The 16,917-nt window shown below is 60.0% G+C and overlaps 5 protein-coding genes and 1 pseudogene across 5 annotated transcripts; 2 read left to right on the top strand and 4 right to left on the bottom strand.

Moving 5' to 3' along the window:
* Positions 1 to 499: 499 nt before the first annotated feature.
* Positions 500 to 1,009, top strand: ACA1_189460 (uncharacterized protein; the record flags this gene model as incomplete). Its single annotated transcript, XM_004333255.1, has 1 exon — positions 500 to 1,009. The coding sequence occupies one exon, from the start codon at positions 500 to 502 to the stop codon at positions 1,007 to 1,009; it is 510 nt and encodes a 169-aa protein (XP_004333303.1).
* Positions 1,010 to 1,298: 289 nt separating this feature from the next.
* On the top strand, positions 1,299 to 7,258 carry ACA1_189450 (chloride transporter, chloride channel (ClC) subfamily protein; the record flags this gene model as incomplete). Its single annotated transcript, XM_004333254.1, has 28 exons — positions 1,299 to 1,661; positions 1,758 to 1,835; positions 1,914 to 2,046; positions 2,130 to 2,257; positions 2,340 to 2,439; positions 2,513 to 2,573; positions 2,775 to 2,847; positions 2,943 to 3,044; positions 3,170 to 3,242; positions 3,315 to 3,440; positions 3,555 to 3,707; positions 3,831 to 3,889; positions 3,974 to 4,172; positions 4,304 to 4,389; positions 4,462 to 4,558; positions 4,654 to 4,743; positions 4,824 to 4,918; positions 4,992 to 5,059; positions 5,146 to 5,421; positions 5,513 to 5,626; positions 5,711 to 5,745; positions 5,847 to 5,940; positions 6,045 to 6,195; positions 6,278 to 6,394; positions 6,496 to 6,637; positions 6,721 to 6,816; positions 6,890 to 6,969; positions 7,064 to 7,258. The coding sequence occupies 28 exons, from the start codon at positions 1,299 to 1,301 to the stop codon at positions 7,256 to 7,258; spliced, it is 3,384 nt and encodes a 1,127-aa protein (XP_004333302.1).
* Positions 7,259 to 7,428: 170 nt separating this feature from the next.
* Positions 7,429 to 9,147, bottom strand: ACA1_189440 (von Willebrand factor type A domain containing protein; the record flags this gene model as incomplete). The annotated part of the gene is made up of 1 exon (XM_004333253.1): positions 7,429 to 9,147. The coding sequence occupies one exon, from the start codon at positions 9,145 to 9,147 to the stop codon at positions 7,429 to 7,431; it is 1,719 nt and encodes a 572-aa protein (XP_004333301.1).
* A 245-nt stretch (positions 9,148 to 9,392) lies between these two features.
* ACA1_189430 lies at positions 9,393 to 10,827 on the bottom strand (annotated as a pseudogene).
* Positions 10,828 to 10,970: 143 nt separating this feature from the next.
* Positions 10,971 to 13,147, bottom strand: ACA1_189420 (protein disulfideisomerase domain containing protein; the record flags this gene model as incomplete). The annotated part of the gene is made up of 9 exons (XM_004333252.1): positions 10,971 to 11,039; positions 11,141 to 11,272; positions 11,348 to 11,482; positions 11,564 to 11,798; positions 11,914 to 12,044; positions 12,176 to 12,310; positions 12,418 to 12,547; positions 12,643 to 12,792; positions 12,981 to 13,147. The coding sequence occupies 9 exons, from the start codon at positions 13,145 to 13,147 to the stop codon at positions 10,971 to 10,973; spliced, it is 1,284 nt and encodes a 427-aa protein (XP_004333300.1).
* Positions 13,148 to 13,425: 278 nt separating this feature from the next.
* Positions 13,426 to 16,743, bottom strand: ACA1_189410 (BTB/POZ domain containing protein; the record flags this gene model as incomplete). Its single annotated transcript, XM_004333251.1, has 13 exons — positions 13,426 to 13,513; positions 13,603 to 13,726; positions 13,810 to 13,889; positions 13,982 to 14,027; positions 14,109 to 14,219; positions 14,312 to 14,409; positions 14,478 to 14,563; positions 14,646 to 14,750; positions 14,836 to 14,950; positions 15,064 to 15,167; positions 15,240 to 15,314; positions 15,393 to 15,461; positions 15,550 to 16,743. The coding sequence occupies 13 exons, from the start codon at positions 16,741 to 16,743 to the stop codon at positions 13,426 to 13,428; spliced, it is 2,295 nt and encodes a 764-aa protein (XP_004333299.1).
* Between the last annotated feature and the right edge of the window lie 174 nt (positions 16,744 to 16,917).

The raw sequence follows: 16,917 nt of genomic DNA, 5'->3' as shown, positions 1-16,917 counted from the left end.
GAAGCCAAGAAGCACCAGGCAGCTGCTGAACAGACCAATGCATCAGAGCAGAAGAAGAGGAAGAAGTCAGAATGCATACTGAAGCAGGGCCATCTCATCTCCCTGTGGAATCAGCTGGGTGACAATGGAAGATCTGTAGATCAACAGATCAGCAGCAGCATTGACACAGGCCACAACACAGCCCCTGAGGTGCTCAATGTCACCTCTCTGCCCAATGACATCAACCCCATGCTGGTGACTGTGTTTTTTATTAACTGTTTTTAATTAGATAGAAATTGTTTTATGTATTTCAAACGAAACGTGCTCCACCTTTCCTGGATCGGAATCTTAGTTATGGCCGTCAAAGTTTTCATTTCTGGCCCCCTATTCGATCGCAATGTCTTCTTCGCGGCGATAGTGTCTATCTCATAGCGGCGACTGTCTTCCGCGCTGATGGCGGCGATATTGTAGGTATAAAATAGATTATTTAGGGCTGGCTTCACAACCACGCAACAACAAGATGCAAATCGGACTACTGTCGTACGTGTCGTTGGCGCTGCTGTTGCTGACCAACACCAACTCCTTCTCGGCGGAGGCGTTCACGGTCGAGGGCATCATCCACACCATCGACGAATACGCGCATTCCCAAAACACCAAGAACGCCACGCTCGCTGCCTCGCTGTTTGCCGACAACGGAAGCGCCACCATTCCGGCCGGAGCCACCGGCACGACCGTCGTCGGCCGTCAAAACATCCGCAAGCTCTACGAGGGCGTGTTCAGTCAGTTCGGTCCCGTTCGGTTGACGGCAGTATCGCCCATAATCGTGAACGGTTTCACGGCGGCAGTGCTCAAGGCACTATCCACGACCGTGGGCAAGTGTTTGGTGCAGGTGGAGGTCGCTGGCTGGTTCACCTTCACGGGCACCAGACATGGGGATCTGCCCTACATCTCTTCTTTCTCCGTGCTTTACAACACCACCAGCTTCGACGAACAAGCCAACTGTGGACATCACCAAAGTTTGCTGCATTAATATCTTTTAAAAAATAATAATATTGTGCGGCCTGAGCGAATACCGCGGGGGAAGTTTTTTCTGGGGGGGGAAGTTGCAGTTTCCACGTCAGCACACCATTCGGCCTGCCACACGTGTCGGATTGGTTGATGGATATAACTGAACCGGGACATTGTGTGCGATGGTGGGGCAGCAAAGACTTCAGAAGAAGAACAAGATGTGGCGGAGAGGAACTGGGTCGGTACTAGCTGGAGCGTTGGGGCAGCGAGCGACCACCGCCACCGCGTCGTCGTGGGGTGCGCAGAGGCTGATGTCGTCTCACACCCGCACCACGCCGTGGGTCTCGGTCGACGAGCTGCGTCGGGTGTTGGCGGAGCCCAAGGCCCACAGCAAGGAGCGGGTGGTGCTGGTCGACACCCGCGGCGCCGAGGCCTACGACAAGGGCCACCTCGACGGCGCCGTGCGAATCGAGGAGTGCTTCACCCACCTGGCCACCTCCGACCCGGCCGGCCTCGCCTCGCTCGAGGCCACCTTCCGCGACCTCTTCGGCCGCCGCGCCGGTATCACCGGCGCCGCCAACGAGCGGGTCGTCATCTACGAGGAGGGCCTCACGTCGGGCTTCGCCCAGTCGTGTCGGGGCTACTTCCTCCTCAAGTGGCTCGGCCATCCCAACGTATCGCACTTCACCCCCCCCCTCAAGGACGAACTTTGCGCTGACTCTTCTCGTCGCACTTCGCGTTTCGTTCTTTTTTAGGTCTCGGTGCTGCAGGGTGGCCTTGCGGCGTGGCGCAACGCGGGAGGCGAGCTCTCGCAGCAGGCTCCGCAAGTCACGCCCGCTCAGCTCAAGGTGAGTGTAACCCCACATAAATATTCGACATATCTTGCGGTGGTGTCTCATGCATGCGCGGCTTGTGTGTATCTTCAGACTCAAGTCGACGCCAGCCTGATGGCGACGAAGGACGACGTGCTTCAGGCCCTGAAGGACAAGAGCAAGGACGCGGTGCTGCTTGACGTGCGCGACCAGGACGAGTGGATCGGAACCAGCTCTTCCCCCTACGGTGGGCCTCCCAATTGCTTTGGCGTCAACTTGGCCGTGTGTCGACCACCTGCTCCTAACCTCGGGAGCCATCGTGCCGCACAGGGAAGGACTTCTGCCCGCGCAAGGGGCGCCTCCCCGGTGCGAAGTGGCTGGAGTGGTACAAGCTACACGACCGCAAGGACGGAGTGGCCTACACCAAGCCCGTCGACGAAGTCAAGGCCACGCTCACGGTGCGTTCTTGCCACAGCCATGGCCTCTCGATCGAGGTGGGTCTCACACGAGGGTTGTGTGGTGGCTGGTGTATGTGTGCAGGACATGGGCATCAAGCCCGAGCAGGACGTGATTGTGTACTGCTTCAAGGGCTCCCGCGCATCGAACACGCTGATGCAGCTTCGCCATGCGGGCTTCAAGGGTACTACTACTGCCACACACAAGGGAAGCGCAGCAAACTAACACTTAATACCTCTCTCCCGTCACAAACGCAGCCACAAACTACTTCGGGTCGTGGAACGAGTGGTCGAGGGACGACAGCCTGCCGATCGAATCGTCCCTTCTTTCGACCCCGCACGCCTGAGTGTCAGCCACCTTTCTCTCTCTTGTTCCAACGCCCCCCACAATGAACTCTGATGTGTTGCGACCGTCGATCGCTCTTTTTCGCCGGTTGGCCCGTGCGCAGGTCGTTTTCACCAAAGGCCACAAACTGGTGCCAAAGACTTTTAGTTCTCCTTTTCCCTGCTTATCCTCCAGGAGGGAGCTCTGCGCTTTCTCCTTCCTCTTCATCTTTGTCCCATCCATGGCCGCTTCGGACTCATTCGGCTTCGTACGAAGCCTCCCCCGCACCCCTCTTTCGTTGTTTTAGGTCCTATTCCCCCCCCCGCTCCGGCGGTCTCACGCTTTGGTTTGGGCTTTTGGCAGAGGCGCGTGTTCGAGGGCGCGGCACGGCGTCGGTTCCGGAAGAGTGTGAGGGAGAACACCGATCTCCTCACCCGCCGCGTCGATGCCGAACAGAAATACGAGGTACATCTTCCGCTGCCACTTCACGCCCGTCGTAATTCCCTTTTTATTCTCTATTATTTATTTTGATCTTTTCTTTAATTTATTCTTTTTATTTTAATCATAATTATGGCTCGTGTGCTGTACAGGGCTTGGACTACGGTCCGATCGACAATGAGCTGCAGCAGAGCTACGAGCGTTCGCTCACTCGCCGCGACCTCGGTTCGGACCTCTTTTCTTTTTTCTTTGCATTGGCGGGCGGACAGACAACTGACCTGTGGTTTGCGCTCGCAGTGAGCAAGTGGCTACAAACGATCGTCGTGCTCACGCTGATCGGCGCGCTCACCGGCTTTTTCATCTTCTTCCTCTTCCTGGGCTCGCGGCGCGTCATTCGCTACAAACTCGAACTTCTCGAGCACCGTACACACACTCAACACCACGCCTCTCGCTCGTCTTTAGTCCCGGAGCGTTCCTAACCGCGAGCGGTGTGTGTCGTGTCGTGTCGTGTCGTGCGGTGGTGTTTCGCCGTTTCAGTCCTGTCCGGGTGTGGCGGGTCTCCGGGCGGCACGTGCTTCTGGTACCCGTTCTTGACATTCGTCGGCATCAGCACGGGCCTCACTGCCTGCTCCTCGTTCCTGGTGGCCTACTTCCTACCCTTCGCAGCCTCGGGCTTGCCCGAACTGCAAGGTAGCCCATGCGTCTCGTGCGTCGTATCGTCTGCACGCGCCGTGTGCGTGCGTGCGTGCGTGTTCGGTGTTTCATGTGTCGTGGCGCCCCACCGATCGATTCTCATCTGCGCGCACTGTGCAGCTTTTCTGAACGGAATCAGGATGCCCTCCATCTTCCGAGTCTCGAGCTTCTTCGTCAAGGTGCAGTCGATCGATCGCAGGACCCTCCCCCATTACCATCAATACTGATGGTGCCTATGTCGCCACCAACACGTCACACCGCAGTGCCTGGCTCTGCTGTTGGCCGAGTGGGGCCACATCGTGGGCGACATTGCCGGGCCGTCCCTCCAACTGGGAGGCTCCATCGGAGCCACGCTGTCCCAGGGAAAGCTATCGCTCTTCGAGCGCCTGGCACCCTACGGCCTCAAGACATTCCGAACCGACAACGAAAAGCGCAACTTCGTCTCGGCCGGCGTGTCCGCAGGTACAACCTCCACTTACCAGCTTCTTCTTCTTCTTCCTCATCATCATCATCATCTTCTTCTTTGCTTCGTGCTTGCTCTACCATCGTGGTGCCGTGCGTGCTTCAATTGATTGCTTGCTTGTGATGGGCAGGCTTTGCGAGCATATTTGGATCTCCCATAGGGGGGATGCTCTACTCCGTGGAGCAGGGCTCATCGTTCTGGACTGGCCCGCTATCGGTACATCGTGCCCTGCTCCCCGTCCAAAAACTACTTCTTGTTTGGTCCTAAACGCCAACATCACCGGCGCAGGCGATGGTGTTCTTCAGCTGTTGCGCGGCTCTTACGGTTTTCAACTTCCTCAACAATGGGTTCGTCTTCGAGCGCTGGGGCCACTGGTCCCGCACCGGTATGTGCCCCCCCCCCTCCTCCCTCCCCCCGACCTCCGCGCGGTGCCCTTCTGCAGCGGCGGTCGGTCGGTCGGTGGTTAAAGCTTGGCTACAGGGCTCTTTGATTTCGGACACAGCGTGGGCGTGGCCGAGTTCCCGTTCAAGATCTTCCACTTCCCGTTCTACATCCTCCTGGGCATCATCGGTAGGCGCATGCAGCTGTGTGTTGATTTTGGTTGGCTGGAATAGTAATAGCGCTCACGTGATTGGGGGATTGGTGACCAGGCGGATTGGTGGGCGCGTTCTTCAACACGCTCAACCTGGGTCTCATGTGGTTCCGCGTCAACAAGCTCCGCCGGCCGAGCCTGAAGATGCTCGAAGTACGTCCGCCACAACCACCTCTCCTCGCCTCGACCGAGTCGCTCAAACGCTTTCCCCCCCAAAAATGGCCAGGGCTGTATTGTCGGTCTGGTGACCTCGATCGTGATCTTCGTGGTGCCCTACCTCTACAACAGCTGCCAGTACGCCACAACTTCCTTCATTCTCCTCCTCGTCCGCTTCATCAGCACTCCAGCTCACTCGCATTCCTTGTCTTTTCTTGCCACAGGCCCATTTCCTACGAGGCCGTGGAGGAGTTCAACGAACTGCACATCCGCTACACCAGCGTCTTCTGCAAACAGGGCGAGTACAGCCAGCTCGGGACCCTGTTCTTCGAGAACGAGATCGACGCCCTGCGGGCGATGACGGCCGAGGTCGTCGACTGGGACGTGGGTCCGCTGCTGATCATCGCCGCAGTCTACACGCTCCTCGCCTGCTGGAGCTTCGGCGCCGCGCTCCCCACCGGCCTCTTCATCCCGTGCTTCATCATCGGCGGTGCTCTCGGGTACTTCAAGTCGCGCGTGTCGTGTGTCGTGTGTCGTGTCGTGTGTGCCGTGTGTCGTTTGCTATGGCTGAATGTGGGTGTGGGAGACTAGGCGTGCGCTTGGCATGGGGCTGGACCACGGCATGCCGTGGTTGGACATCAACATCAACACCTACACCATCCTGGGTGCCGCGGCCGTGACCGGCGGCGTCACCCGTCTCACCATGTACGCCGCCACACACTTCTCCTAACCACTGACGGTTTAGTTCCGAGCCAACGCGCTTCTCTCTCCCCCCCCCCCTAACTGCAGTTCGCTCACGGTCTTGCTGGTCGAGGCGACTGACTGTACGTAGTCCCCCCCCCATTTGCGCATGCGAGTTGGCTTGGCCGTCGCACATTCCAACCATGGTTCGTTTCGTTCTTTTTTTTTCCCCACACACACGCAGACGCCTATTTTGCTCTGCCGGTCATGTTGGTGGTGCTGATCGCGCGATGGGTTGCCGGCCTCTTCGTGGGCGGCATCTTCACCAACTACAACCGGTGCGCCACCCACCACCTTTCCTCCCGTTCTTCATGTCGGTCGGGTCGTGGTTGTCGCTCTCGCGGCTCACACATTCTCCAAAACCAATCAATCAATTTTTCAGCGTGCTCAAGGCGCCGATCCTCGACTGGCAGCCGCCGCACGACATGTACACCCTCAAGGCCAAGGACGTGATGAACAAGCCGCCCGTGTGCTTCTTCCTCACCGAGCGCGTTGGCGACGTGTTCCAGGTCAACCCCATTCTCTTCCTGTGTGTGTGTGTGCGTGTGTGTGCGTGTGCGTGCGTGCGTGTTTGTGTGTGTGCGTGGACAACTTACACGTTTCCTGATATGACAGACGCTGGGCGAGGTGACGCACAACGGCTTCCCGATCGTCAACTCCAAGGGCCAGCTCGTGGGGACCATCCTTCGCTCCCAGATCTCCGTTCTGCTCCACCACCGCGCATTCTACAGCGTGCGTGGCATTCTTCCCTATTTTATTCGTTTTCTTTCTCTCCATTCCTTTGAATGCTAAATTTATTCACTAATTCACTGCATTCCACCACGAACGAACAGGGCGATGAGTTGGGTCGCGAGGTGTCGCCCTCTTCCATCCTCCCGCGCTCGGCGTTCGTCAACGCCTACCCCAAGTTCTACGACATCACCAAGATGGCGCTGACCCACCGGGAGGAGGACATGTACCTCTACTTCAAGCCATGTACGTCGTCGTCGCCAACGTCTTTTCTCCGTTGCTGATGCGCAGGCTGGCCACTCACCCCGATCACCACGCGCCTGGTTCAGACATGAACCTCAACCCGGTCAAGGTGATCGAAACGTGCCCGCTCACCCGCGCCTATCGCGCCTTCCGCACCCTGGGCCTCCGCCACATCGTCGTCGGTATGCGCCTCCGCACTCACCCCCCCCCCACATCACCAACATTGGTGACATTGCGGTCCTTCTTCGTTCCCAGTGGACTTTTGGAACGTGGTGCAGGGCGTGATCACGCGGAAGGACCTCTCCAAGCTCTCCACCCTCCATCAATGGAAGAAGGTCCGCGCAGGCATGCATGTCGTGTTGTGTTGTGTGTCGTGCGTGTCGTGTCGTGTGCTCTGTGAGTGACTGACGGCTTGGTGGTGTGGTGCAGGAGTGGGTGTACTTGGCGGCGCACGGGGACCATCTGACCGAAGCGGAGATCCTGCACCTTAGGCGCGCCACCGCCTACGCCACCCGAGGGGAGTCCTTCAGCGAGGCCGAGCTGACTGACGCCGAGCGCGCCGACGGCGACGACAGCGACAGCGACGTCAGCGCGGACGAGCACACCCGCATGGTCAAGCACTGAGCCGGACAGAGCTGCTGTCGCGATTCTTAAAAACAAAAAAACGACATATCGATGATGTATTCTGAACTCGCTACACTCCAAACAAAATGTTACACTCTACCCACGGCCGATGCATCGCTTTGGCGCTCCCGTTCCCTCTTCTCTTGATGTTGATGTTGATGTTGGCGTCTTTACGAGCTCTTGAAGTTGCACTGCATGCGGTCGCGGGTCGAGGTCTGGTAGCTGGCCTGGCCGGCCCAGCCCACGTTGGTGCTGCGCTGGACGTAGTGGGCCTGCATCTGGTTCGTCAGCATCTTGCTGCCGTCGGCCGCCCACGACGACTGCGACTGCAGGCCGCCCTCGCACCGCTCCAGATCGCTCACCAGGCTCTTGCAGAACTCGTCGTCGCGCGACACCGACTCGGCGATGCGCCCGCTCGCCCGCTTGATGATCTCGCGCGCCCGCTCCATCTGCCCGTCGCGCGCGGCCTCGTTGGCCTGCTCCATGGCCTCGGCCGCCAGCAGCCGGTTGAGCTGGCGATCGACCGCGTAGTCCCGCGTCTCGCCCGTGGGCAGCGCCGGCCGGCGCACCGTCGCCGTCGTCTCGGCCCTCGCGCCCTGCTGGCCCGTGATCACGTTCGTGTACGTCACCGTCGCCTTCAGCACCGGCAGCACCGCGTCGACGTCGGTCGTGTTCGCGATCGAGACCTCCACCAGGATGTCGCGTCGCTCCTCGCTCTGGATGTCGCCCAGGACCAGCTCGTAGGCGCGGCCGGCCTCGAGCTCGGTCGAGCGGAACTTGGTGAGCACGCGGTTGATTCGCACCGCCTGGCCGCTGGCCGGGGCCTCGAAGCTCACGCGGATGTCCTGGGCCACGACGCTCAGGAGGCCGCCCAGGCAGTCGGCAAAGGCCTCGGCGATGGCCTTGGTCGAGTCGATGTAGTAGTAGATGCCCTGGCCGTGGTCCGCGATCTTCTTCAGCAGCGTCGCGTCGTGGTCGGCTCCGAACCCGAACGTGTTGATCGTGCACGGCAGCGGCAAGTCCTCGCACACCTTCTTCTTCTTCTCCTCCTCAGTTTCCTCCGTCTCGGCGCCGCTGAAGTCCGTCGGGTTCTGGGCCTGGGCCACCGGCTGCAGCGCCACCGGCAGCTGTTGCTGTTGGGGAATGCCGTAGCTGATGGGCTGGGGCGACTGCTGCTGGGGCACGCCGTAGCTGATGGGCAGCTGCTGCTGCTGCTGCTGGGGCACGGCGTAGGCGTTGGTGAACCGCTGCTGCTGCTGCTGCTGCTGCTGCCGCCTGGGTGGCGAGCCCCAACCGCCGCCATAGCTGCCGCCGCCGCCAGCGCTGGCGCTGGCGTGGTCGGCGTTGATGGTGGCCTTGATGATGTCCTCGGCCTGGGTGTAGCCCGCGTTGGCCTGGCCGTCGGTGAAGAGCAGGACCGACGCCACCTGGTTCTTCTGGGCCCCGGCCTCGCGGCCGCGCATCTGGTTGACGCCCTCGACCAGGCCGCCGCACAGGTTGGTCGAGCCGCCCACGGCGATGGACTTGATGGCGGCCAGGGCGGCCTCCTTGCCGTGGGTGGTCATGGGCCTGAGGGGGAAGTGGTTGGCGACGCTGTCGTCGTAGGTGACGATGCCCAGCCGATCGTCTTGCTGGAGGTTCGCTACGACGAACTCGACGGTGGACTTGGCCATGTTGATGCGGTCGCCCGACATGGAGCCGCTGCGGTCGATGACGCAGATCATGTCCACCGGGGCGCGCTTCTCCGACCGGAACTCGGGCGCGGTGATGGAGGCCATGACGTAGAACGACGACCGCTGCTCGGCCGCGCCCACCCCCTGCAGTTCTGGCGTGCAGACCAGGCTCAGGGCTTGGCCACTAGTGGTAGTGCTGTTGTCTTGCTGTTGCATGTTGTGTGTTGCTGTTGATGTCTGTGTGTTGTTGCTGCTGTTTGGTGGTGTAGTGTACTACTCAGGTCAGCGCCTTTTCTTCTTCGGCCTGGCGGCGCTTGCACTGAACTTCAGGGGGGGGGGTTGCCTTTGCCCAACCTTTCAGTCAACGCATTGGCCCGAACCCGAGAAGAGCTTTTTCCTCGCCTTTTCTCTTTTTTTCTTTCATACTGACGTGGCACCACCAACCCAGGCGAGTGCTTGCGCTATTGCTGGTTGGGGTGGAGGGCGTGGTGGTTGGCGAGGAGGAGGCGCACGAAGGCCTCGAGCGCGGATGGGGGCAGGGTGTGGCCTCCCCCGAAGGAGATGAACTCCACCGGCACGCCCGCGGCCTCCAGGCCGTTCTTGAGTAGCACGCCGAGCGCCTGCGGCAGAAGCGGATCCTGCGTGCCGTGCGATTGGAGCACCTGTTGTCGTTGTTGTCGTTGTCGCTGAGTTAATAAGGCCACACACACACACACACGCACGCGCGCGCGCGCACACACCACACACACACACACACCACACACACACACAATAGCTGGAGTAGTACTCCCAACGTTGGAGAGACGTGCCTTCATGCCCTGGCGCTTGGCCATCAACGGCTTCCACACATCTTCACAGATCAACACGCCCTGCATTGCAACACGACGTTAGTGTGTCGTGTGTCGTGTTTCGTGGGTCGTGGGTCGTGTGTCGTGTGTCGAAGGCTAAGAAGAATGGCTCGCGTACGGAGAAAATGCACAGGGCGGCGGGGGACTCGGGGAGGTGGAGCGCCACGTCTGTGGCGAGCATCGCGCCCTGGGAGAAGCCGGCGAGGATGAATCGCGAGAGCGGGAGGCCCGTGTCGCGCTGTACCTGTTCCACCATTGCCAGCACCGCCTTACGCGCTTCATCAAGCCCCTGCGCCACCGGTGCACCCATCGCGAGACACCACTGGTTAGCGCGCTGGGCGGTGGCGGTGGACCATAGACGGCAAAGGGGAGGAGGGGAGGGAGTGTGCGTGGTACCGGAGGGACAGACTTGGTGACCTGACCGGAGAGGAACGAGAGCAGCATGGCGTTCAAATCAATGGGCCACCACATCCGGCCCGATCCCGGTGCTGTGCGCGCATGGACCGGTTAGCCACAGCCGCGTTGTGCGTGTGTTGTGTGTGTGTGTGTGTGTGTGTGGAGAGGGCACGCACAGGCGCCGCCTTCGGTGGTCATGGCCAGCGGTGCGTTGGGATGAATGAAGCGCACGCGGGGTCCCGAGGCGGCATCGGTCGTGGCCGCCGACATCTGCTGGGCAGCGGCCTGGCCCAGCGGCACCAGGTCCTCCCTGTTCGCGCCATAGCCCTGCACAACAATATTTATTATTCTTTTTTATAAATAAACTCTGAATGATTTTAATCAAATAATTGCGTGAGATGCCACGTACGTGCAAGATGATGACCACCCACTCGGGTGGTGCAGGCGAAGAAGAGGTGGAGGTGGAGTCGAAGACGATGCACGCGAGGGAGGCGATTGTGGTGCGTCGGGGGAGGTGGCCAGTTTCGCGCGCTCGCCGTATGAGGTCCCGCTTCTCCACGCAGTCGCGGTAGTCCACCCTGCGCTCATCCAGCAGCGTCTTGAGCTCCCGCACCGACAGCCCCTCCAGACCGTCCGCTGTTTGCCTTTCCATCTTTGTTTTTTAATTCTTTGTTTCTTTTTGCTTTTTTTCCATTTTATTTGGCGTTGCAGGCGGCACCGAGCACACAGTAATAGAGAAGGGGGTGATAAATAGGGTGGCGTGGGTTGAGCATGTCGTCCCTTGGGGCCAAAGACTTAGTTCTCCGGCTTCTTGGGCTTGCTCCTCTTCCTCCGTGGGCTCGAGGTGGCCGTCTCGTTGGGGGTCTGTCACCGCACGGAGCGTAAGGCGAAGAGCCGCACAAAGCTCACGCACGCACGCAAGCACGCACCACCGCACACGCAGCGGAAAGAGGGGGGAGGCGTACGGAAGGGGTGGTGGCGTCCTGCGACTTTTTCTCGCCGGTGATCTTCTCTCCACCCTTCCTCTGTTCCCTCTTCTCGCGCCTGGCCTTCTTCTTCTCCTCGAGCTCCTTCTTCTTGGCCAGAAGCTCGTTCCACTTGAATTGACGCCACACATGAGTCGCGATGTCAGCACAGCTGACGTGGAGAAGAGGGAGAGGGGAGAGGTGTACCTGCGGGCCGAGCTCCTTGGGGATCACGTAGCGGATCTCCGAGCCGGCGGAGAGACGGCCGACGAGGAGGCCGAAGATGAACGAGAGAGCGGCGATGATGGCGAAGGAATAGCCCACGTTCGCGTTGATCCAGGCCTGGTGCACCAAAGAACGCGCCACCGGTGAGAAATGACTTCAAAACGGTTGGGTTGGAACGCGCGAGGAAAGGTCGCGTACGGCAATGGGCTCGCAGGCCTGGTAGAACTTGAAGACGACGGGCGACCTAATGGGTGTGGCGATGTCGGTGAGACCACAAAAAGGAAGGCGGGGAGAAGAGATGCGGTACATCAAGAACGAGGGGAGCGGGTAGTCCTGGGCGGTGGCCTGCTTGTAGCCCTTCTTGGCAAAGTCGGAGAAGTCAGACACCTCGCGAACGCCAGAGTAGTCCCTCACGAGGCCGTCGCCCTTGAAGCTGTGCGTTCGACGTGCACACGAGAGGGGAGAGAGATAACGAAGAGGTAAGACCAAAGTCCCCTCACTCCGGGCGGCATCAGAGCCGACAGGTGAGAGAAGAGGGAGCTACGTACAACTTGAGGGTCGGGTAGCCCCTGACGCCGAACAGCTGGCACACGAAACCGTCGGTCGTGCAGTCCACCTTGGCGATGTTGACCTTGCCCTTGAGCTCCGAGGCGGCCTTCTCCCACGTGGGAGCCAGGTTCTGTGGTGTATCGCCGAAAATAAGAAGACGACAACGAAGACGACAACGACACACGGAAAGAGGGAGGAGTGTCAACTACAAAGGCCATGACGAAGAGAGAAGGCTGGAAAGAGAGAAAACGACGAACGAACCTTGCAGTGTCCGCACCACGGGGCGTAGAACTTGACGAACCACTTCCCGCCGTTGGTGGCGAGGGTGAAGTTCTCGGCGGTGAGGATCTGCACCTCGCCCGCTCCACCGGCGGTCTGGCCCTCGACGTCTTCGGCCTGCGCGCGCGACAAACCAATTTTTGTATGAGTTTGTGTGCGAGGAACCTTCGCCACCTTCTGATCTCAGCTCAGCTAAGCCCCGACGAAGAGTAGCCACCACGTACCTCTTCGACAACGACGGCGGGAGCGGGGACGGGGACGGGGTCGACGGCCTTGTAGCCGCTCTCGGCGAACTGGAGGAAGTCATCCACCTTGCGCGCGCCCTTGTAGGCGTACAGCTGGTTGTCCTTCAGACTGCACGGGGCGTCGGCGTTGCGGTTGCGGTTGCGGTTGCGGTGAGGTTGGTGGTGAGAGGAGGAGGAAGACAAGTGGATGTGTGGCGCACGTACAGCTTGATGGTGGGGTAACCCTTGACCCCGAAGCGCGAACCGATCTCCTTGTTCTGGGTGCAGTCGACCTTGCCGACGCGCAGGCCCTTGGCCTTGCCCTGCGTTGCCAGGTCTTCCCACACTGGCGCCAGGTTCTTGCAGTGCCCACACCTTGAGTTGCCCACGGTCAACGAATGGGTTTTGATTATTAATCGAGACAAATTGATTCTGGAGTGCGAACGAATCGACTCGTTGTGTGGATGTGGCAGTGTTGGGCCGCTCGTGCCAGCGCAGTGGGAAATGCATCGGATCAAGGGAAATTACGAACAAGTAGGAGGGAATGGAGGGTTGGCACGAACCAGGGAGCGTAGAACTCAAGGAACCAGTCGCCGCTGGCAGTGTGCTCATCGAAGTTGTCGTCATCGAGCACCACCACGTCGCTCGTGGTCTCGCCCGTCACGCTGATCGTCAGCAGCGAACCGATGCACAGGCCGAACAAGATGAAGACCACGAAACTCTGCTTCATCCTCTAGTCTCAACGATGTTTGATGTGTTCTCTTCTGCAGATGCAAGCGAGTGCGTGGCTGGGTTGGGCAGTGACGAAGTGACGAAGAAAACGGCGAATGACACCCAGACCAAGGTGGTTGTCGGAGAAGAAGACTTCCCTGACGACGGAGACACGTTGGCGCAACCATTGCCCACTCTTGTCGAAGAGCGTACCGTGAGCCCCCAACGTGCAAGGTGTGCGCAGAAGAGCCTTGACTGCACGCCCACACTCTTCTCCAGAACGATGTGGATGTAAAATCACGACTCGTACAGCTCACCATAGAACTCGACCCCGGAGAGGACCAAGAAGTTGTGGTTGGACGAGTTGTGGCCCGTTTGCAGTATTCTGTGATCGTGATGGTGATCATAACGGTGATGGTGGTGAGTGAGCTGAACAGGGGCGATGCCGGCAGTTCGGATGTGTGGAGGACTCACCTGAAGTGTCGGTAGGCTTCGGTGACCGAGGGAATGGGCCACGAGTGGGTGGCGAACGGCCCGGAGAGCGAAGTGTCGTTGGTGTGTCGCTTGAGCACGATCCAGGTCTTACCGTCGCTCGATCCTGCGCTTACGGACACACGGGCGTCGTTGTAGTGAGCGTGGCTACCGATTGCAGATTCGCTACACTGAGTGACTCGCTCTCACCTTGTAGATCCCATGTGCGCAAGCTGTCGGCCTTGTAGTTGCCGCCGTGCCGTAGAGTGTAGTAGTTGGGCACGAGTGTGCTGTCATCCGTTCAAGTTGCCGTGAGGCCGTATGAGACACGCAACAACGCCAACAAAAGTAAAAGCAAAAGAAACATGATATAGGCGCTTACCGGCTGGGTCCCAGGTCGATGGCGAACCACGACGCCGGTACGTCGCCTGTACACGAGAGCGACACAAAGTTAGACGAGGAGGAGCGTGAAGGGTCGGATTTAGCGACGACGACTGTGGCTCACGCACCACTCCATAGTTCGGACGGCTTCTTGGATACGAGCTTGACCGGGTCTCCCTTCTCTATACTGGACGCAGTTACCCGCAGCCGGCCCGCGGAGTGTGGGTTCGTCCATGGCTCTGGACGAACATTGGGTGGGGGGAGGGCAAGGGTGGTGAGCGGCTGAGACCCTCTTTCCCGCGCACCAGCGGATAGCGGAGAAGGCGCTAACCCCGGCCTCGGTTGGTGGCGATCCAGAAGATGATCCCCTTCTGGTCGTAGTCGTAGGCGTAGTCGAACAGGATGCCGAACGAAGGTCGAGGCAGCAACCTATCGATCGATACATCAACTCAACGCAATGACAGGGAGATAGAAGCGCATGAAGGAGGCCGGCGTACCGACGGGATGTGGGGTCCTGCTCGGCACACATTCCCACTTCCTCGGCTTTGTCCCGCTCGGCCTCCTTCAGGCGGGCCATCAGCGCCTGTGCGCGTACAGAGAGAGATCCAGAGAGAAAGAGCCCGTCAGTACCATTGGCAGGGCCAACTAGAACTCGAGGCGCTCACCTCGATTATGAAATCCGAGGGCACGATGTTGGCTGCCTGCGTCTGAGCGAGTTCGTCGGTCGTCATCCAGCGATAGCGGACCGTGCCAAAAAGACGGTATTGCTCCTGGACACGGTGATGCATCACTGACGGTTAGTGCGTGGGCTATGCCGCTGCACAGCTCAACCCACAGACGTCTGTCGGCGCTCACCTGCGACGTCAGGTCCTTGTGCTCCTTGATGTAGTCCCACACGATTTGGAACAGCGGCCACTCTCCCAACGCTTTAACCGCGAGGCACGGATGCTCCAGTATGCTCACGAGCAACCTGCCCTCGTCCGACCAAACATGCATGCATGCGTCAATCAGCCCAGTGCCAATTACGTTACGTCACCAGAGAGAACACAGAATGAAGACGACAGACCCAAAGACACCACGTACCGATAGGGCAAGATGTTGTAGTTGGCGTTGTAGATGTACGAGAAGTTCCGCGCGATCACGTTGACACACGTAGTGATGATCTCTTCGGCATTGTACAGCATCGCCTGGAGCGTCGCCCGCGCGTGGTTAGAGAGAGTTGGACGGAGTTGGGGTAGGCTTTGGGGGGGGGGGCGCACTCTTTCGAGCATCCAGAGCGCGTTCTCTCGGTCGATATTGGCAACGACGTAGTCGCTGCACAGCTTCTTCAAAATCTGGAAACGGAATCAATAATCAGTTTACCGCTCGCAGCGTCACCACCGTGCGTCTCACGGTGCACGCGACTGCTTTACCTCTATACAGTAGTGGTCCGCCATGGCGAGCAGCGGAATGGCATTCTCCGGTAGAATCTCGATCACGCCCTGTCATGCGCCAAGAGTGAGTTACTCAAAGCCGCGCCTCGAGCGGACCGGCCCATGCGTGTATGATTGATTGATTACTACCACGCACCTCGTAGATGAACCGCAGCACGGCGGGGAAGATGCGGTTGGGATCCGGGAAGTCGAGCTGGATCACCGGGAGCTCGTCGGCAACAGCGGCCTGTCGCTCGTGGCCCGCGGTGCCGGGCGGCGTTGATGATGATGATGGGTAGATGACCTCGTCCATGGTGTGCGTGGTCAAGTCTGACCCGGCCAGCGCGGCTCCCTCGCCGCTCAGCGACGACGAATACGAGCGCGGGGTCCCGAAGGAGGAGAGGGTCATCACGCTCCCACTGGCCGTCTTCATGCCGCCGCCGCCGCCTCCTCCCCGGCGCACGCTGCCGAAGAAGTTGGAGCTGCCGGAGAGCGAGCGCGAGATGGCGATGCCGTTGGCGTGGTGGGAGTGGTGATGGTGGTGATGGGTGTCATTGGAGCGCTTGAGAGTCTGGGCGGAGGGCCGCTGGAGCACCACGCTGCCGCTGCTGGTCGAGCCTCCCGTCGCGCGGCGCGCGAGCCGCACGGGCGGCGGTGGCGGCGCGGGGATCTGTGGCTGTGCAGCGCCTCCTTCCGCTGCTGTCTCGCCGCTCGCGGTGCCGCTTCCCTTGTCGGCCGCGCCCTCGCCCACCACCTTGTGGCCGCCAGATGTGGTCGCGACGGGGACTGTAGGAGCAGCGACGGCCACGGTCAGGCTGGAGCCGCTGTCGCGTGTGCTCCCCTCTGTGCTGTCGTTGCCGCTGGAAAGAGCCCGCTCCTTACCCTTCTTCGCTCTCCTCTGCTCCTTCCTCTTCTCCTTCTCCTTGTCCTTGTCCTTCTTCTTCTTTTTCTTCTTCTTCGTGGCCTTGGGCCAGTTGATGTCGTCGCCGTCCACCAGAGCAGCCGAGGAGCCGCCCAGCAGTGCGCCGTCGCTGCTGACGGACCGGTTCGCGGCCCGCGCAGGCGGTGAGGTGGGCGAGGCGAGCGGAGACCCGCAGCGGCTGGAGCTCGGGGCACGCGACGAGGAGGGGGAGGAGACAGAGGGGGAGGAGGGGCAGCTGGAGTGGGGTGCGGAGGCAGAGGGGGACGGGGGCTGGGGGAGGAGCAGACGCGCAAAGTGGGCGGACGAGTAGGCCAGCACCAGGCGGTGCGCCACGAAACGCTCTCCGCCCTCGGCTGCCACCAGCGCCACGTCCCCGAACTCGCCCGACTCCAGGTACTGCCCGAAGCCGGCCGAGAAGAACGTCGCCATCCTCATCTTCTTTCTATTTTTCTGTATTTCTATTTCACTTTATTTTATTCTTTTTGCTTTTCGAATTTAGTTCAGGACGAAGAGAAGGACACGAAACGAGGTTGTTCGTGTTCAAAGAGCTGATGCCAGGAGTGTAACATCAGGAGGAAGAACAAGAACAAGGGCGGCGTTCAA

Source organism: Acanthamoeba castellanii (assembly GCF_000313135.1).
Source record: "Acanthamoeba castellanii str. Neff unplaced genomic scaffold scf7180000084748, whole genome shotgun sequence".
Taxonomy (NCBI): domain Eukaryota; phylum Discosea; order Longamoebia; family Acanthamoebidae; genus Acanthamoeba; species Acanthamoeba castellanii.
The sequence above is the reverse complement of the archived record's forward strand: the minus strand, read 5'-3'. Positions and strand labels throughout refer to the sequence as shown.